Source organism: Lathyrus oleraceus, chromosome 1 (assembly GCF_024323335.1).
Source record: "Lathyrus oleraceus cultivar Zhongwan6 chromosome 1, CAAS_Psat_ZW6_1.0, whole genome shotgun sequence".
Taxonomy (NCBI): Eukaryota; Viridiplantae; Streptophyta; class Magnoliopsida; order Fabales; family Fabaceae; genus Lathyrus; species Lathyrus oleraceus.
The window spans coordinates 362,873,926-362,877,173 of NC_066579.1; the positions used below are offsets into that span (position 1 = coordinate 362,873,926).

At 32.8% G+C, this 3,248-nt stretch overlaps 1 protein-coding gene across 1 annotated transcript in view; it reads left to right on the plus strand.

Annotated features, from left to right (window-relative positions):
- The window catches only part of LOC127107083 (cysteine-rich receptor-like protein kinase 44), a 3,373-nt gene extending 398 nt beyond the window's left edge, over positions 1-2,975 (plus strand). The window contains exons 2-8 of the mRNA XM_051044359.1: positions 1,094-1,255; positions 1,338-1,391; positions 1,524-1,654; positions 1,760-1,973; positions 2,058-2,289; positions 2,380-2,530; positions 2,694-2,975. Of these exons, the coding sequence (XP_050900316.1) occupies positions 1,094-1,255; positions 1,338-1,391; positions 1,524-1,654; positions 1,760-1,973; positions 2,058-2,289; positions 2,380-2,530; positions 2,694-2,975 (1,226 nt within the window). The remainder of the gene's footprint in view (positions 1-1,093; positions 1,256-1,337; positions 1,392-1,523; positions 1,655-1,759; positions 1,974-2,057; positions 2,290-2,379; positions 2,531-2,693) is intronic.
- Positions 2,976-3,248: the final 273 nt, after the last annotated feature.

Below are 3,248 nucleotides of genomic sequence, written 5' to 3' on the forward strand. Positions count from 1 at the left end.
GACAATGTTAGTGTCATCTATCTATATGGTAATCCTGTGCAGCATCACCGTACTAAACATATTGAGATGGACATTCATTTTGTTCGGGAAAAGGTAGCTCGTGGTCAGGCTCGCATCCTTCATGTTCCCTCAAGACATCAGATCGCAGACATCTTCACCAAAGGACTTCCTGGCATTCTCTTTGATGATTTTCAGACCAGTTTAAACGTCCGTGAACATCTGGCTTCGACTACGGGGGGTGATAGAATAAAATATTTTGTTATAATTAGTCATAATTAGTTTCCTTAATTATGTTACACATTAATGTATATATATATATATATATATATATATATATATATATATATATATATATATATATATATATATATATATATATATATATATATTATATTAAGATCAATGAGAAGGACACGGTTTTCATTATCTTACAAAGAGAGCAATGTAATCTATGACTCGACCCGATAGTTTTTCCGGTAACAATATTTTTCAAAACCTGTAAACAACATGAAATAATATAAAATTTTAATAGAGTCGATTTAAAAAACTAATTCGGGTTTTTTAATAGGGGTAGAGAGAGTATTTCCTTTGCGACTTATGATGCCAAATGCTTTAAAACAAATGTAATGTTTAACAACTATTTTTTCCTTTTCAATAAATACAAATACTCATGAATTTGTTCTAATAAATAATAAAAGAACTCTCTGGATGCGGCGATTTTCCGAAGGAGGATATTCTTCTATGACAAAATACTACATAAGCAACAAAGTAGAGTACACAATATAATGTTTGGAATTTTGTATCTAACCACATGTGTATTTGGCCGACATTATAACCCGTTTCGATCAATTCTATGGGACAACCTTTGAATACTTCTCCCACTTTTTTCTTCTTCTTTTCTCAACATAGAAACGAGAAACAAAATCTAGCTAGAACTTAAACTGGTGAGTGCTGTTGCCACAAATTAACGTTTACTTTCCTCCTATTATGCCTCACCGAGTGCTTCAAGGTTCTAATTTTATCACTCTGATTTTACTCTTGTTTCTGTTTTTATTTAGAAAAAGTTGTTCAATTTTATAACACCTATATGTAGGGGAAGCTACTAATGAGTCAAAGATCAAGTCAAGTGAGCACAAACGTGAAAGAATGTTGTTTGTTCTTGGTGGGATTGTAGTTGTCATCATATTATTGATTCTTTGTTGGATTGTATTTAGAAAGCGTTTTAAACGATCAGAAAAACCAGTTCCAAATGGAGGTAGTTGTTTGAAAAAAACACCATAATACTATCCTTGTATATAATTCAGTTATTGAGTTGTGTTTGGTTTTTACGAAAATAGCTGAAGCTGCCGCGGTTCTGAAGACGATATTTCCATCCGCACAACAGTCATCAGGTAATTTCTATAGCACCGACGCCTCTGAAAACTATGTATCTGTATCGGTGTATTTCATAAAAAGTTTGCAATCAACCTAGCATTTATAATTTTCATTTCATTCTCTAAGACATGTTCATATATATTGCATAGGGTCCATGGACATTTTTAGTATGAGCCTTAGGTCAATTAGCTACTTCGACTACTACACTTTGAGAAAGGCAACCAATAATTTTTTCCATGGTAACCTTCTTGGAAGTGGTGGATTTGGGCCAGTCTATAAGGTATAATGTATATTGAATCCAACAAACTATGTTTCATAAATAATGTTTGTTAATTAACATGATGAAATACTAAACTAGTACAACATATTAATATTCTCTTGGTAGGGAAAGTTGGAAGATGGAAGAATGATTGCTGTTAAAGCACTGTCTCTAAACAAATCTCAACAAGGAGAAAGAGAATTCTTGGCAGAAGTTAAATTGATCACAAGCATTCAACACAAAAATTTGGTTCGTCTTCTTGGAAGTTGCATCGATGGACCTCAAAGGATACTAGTCTATGAATACATGAAAAATCGAAGTTTAGACCTCTTCATATATGGTTCATATCCCTTCTTTAGCTATACTTACTCAAAATACAATCAAGTTTTTGGTTTATGATTCATCATTTACCTGTTTAATATAGGAAACAATGATCGGTTTCTGAATTGGAGTTCTAGGTTTCAAATTATACTCGGAGTAGCACGGGGGTTACAATATCTTCACGAAGACTCGCACTTAAGAATCGTTCATCGAGATATCAAAGCAAGCAATATTCTTCTCGACGACAAATTTTCGCCAAAAATCGGAGATTTTGGACTAGCAAGGTTTTTCCCAGATGATCAAGCTTATCTTAGCACACAATTTGCAGGAACATTGTATGTTTTCTTTATCGAAACAAAATTTACAATTCTACTAACTTAATTTTCTGAAATTCTCTGAGTTTTTTCCTCTCTTTTCCGGTATAGAGGCTATACAGCTCCTGAATATGCTATTAGAGGGGAATTATCAGTAAAAGCCGATGTCTATAGTTTCGGAGTTCTCCTTCTTGAAATTATATGTTGCAGAAAAAACACAGATCATACTTTACCACCAGAAATGCAGTATCTTCCTGAATATGTAAGTTTTATATGAGTTGTTAATCGAAACAACGGTTCTTCTTCGTCGTAACTAGGTTTTTCTTAGTGCTATTAAGAATCTACGTTGGAGCACATGCATGTTAGGTACTATGTACATGCATGTGCAAGACAAGATGGATTTAACATGAATCTTGATGATACAGGCATGGAAACTATACGAGAAATCGAGTTTATTGGATCTTGTTGATCCAAAGCTCAAACAAGATGGATTTGTAGAGAAAGATGTTATGCAAGCAACTCATGTGGCTCTCTTATGTCTTCAACCTCATGCACATTTGAGACCACCAATGTCAGAAATTGTGGCATTGTTGACGTTTAAAATTGAAATGGTTACAACACCAATGAGGCCGGCATTTCTTGATCGAAGGCCTAGGAAGGATGAAGATAACCATTCTTTTGATGCATCATCTATGAAAGGATCATGATGTCAAAGAAGGGAAAGAGAGAAATTAAGAGTTTAAAGATTACAACAGTATATATTTCATTTGATTTTTGTGTGTATATACGTGTGGGTGTATGAATGAGCTCATAAAATTATCTATGGTTTCTCAAGTAAATATGACTATGAATTTATCTGCATTTAAATTTTAAATTATAAAATATTACGGTATTAATTTTAAATTCAGAGATATGTATTCAATGAGATATAATTTGAAAATGTGTTTATACATAAACATAATAATAATTTTTTTACAAAT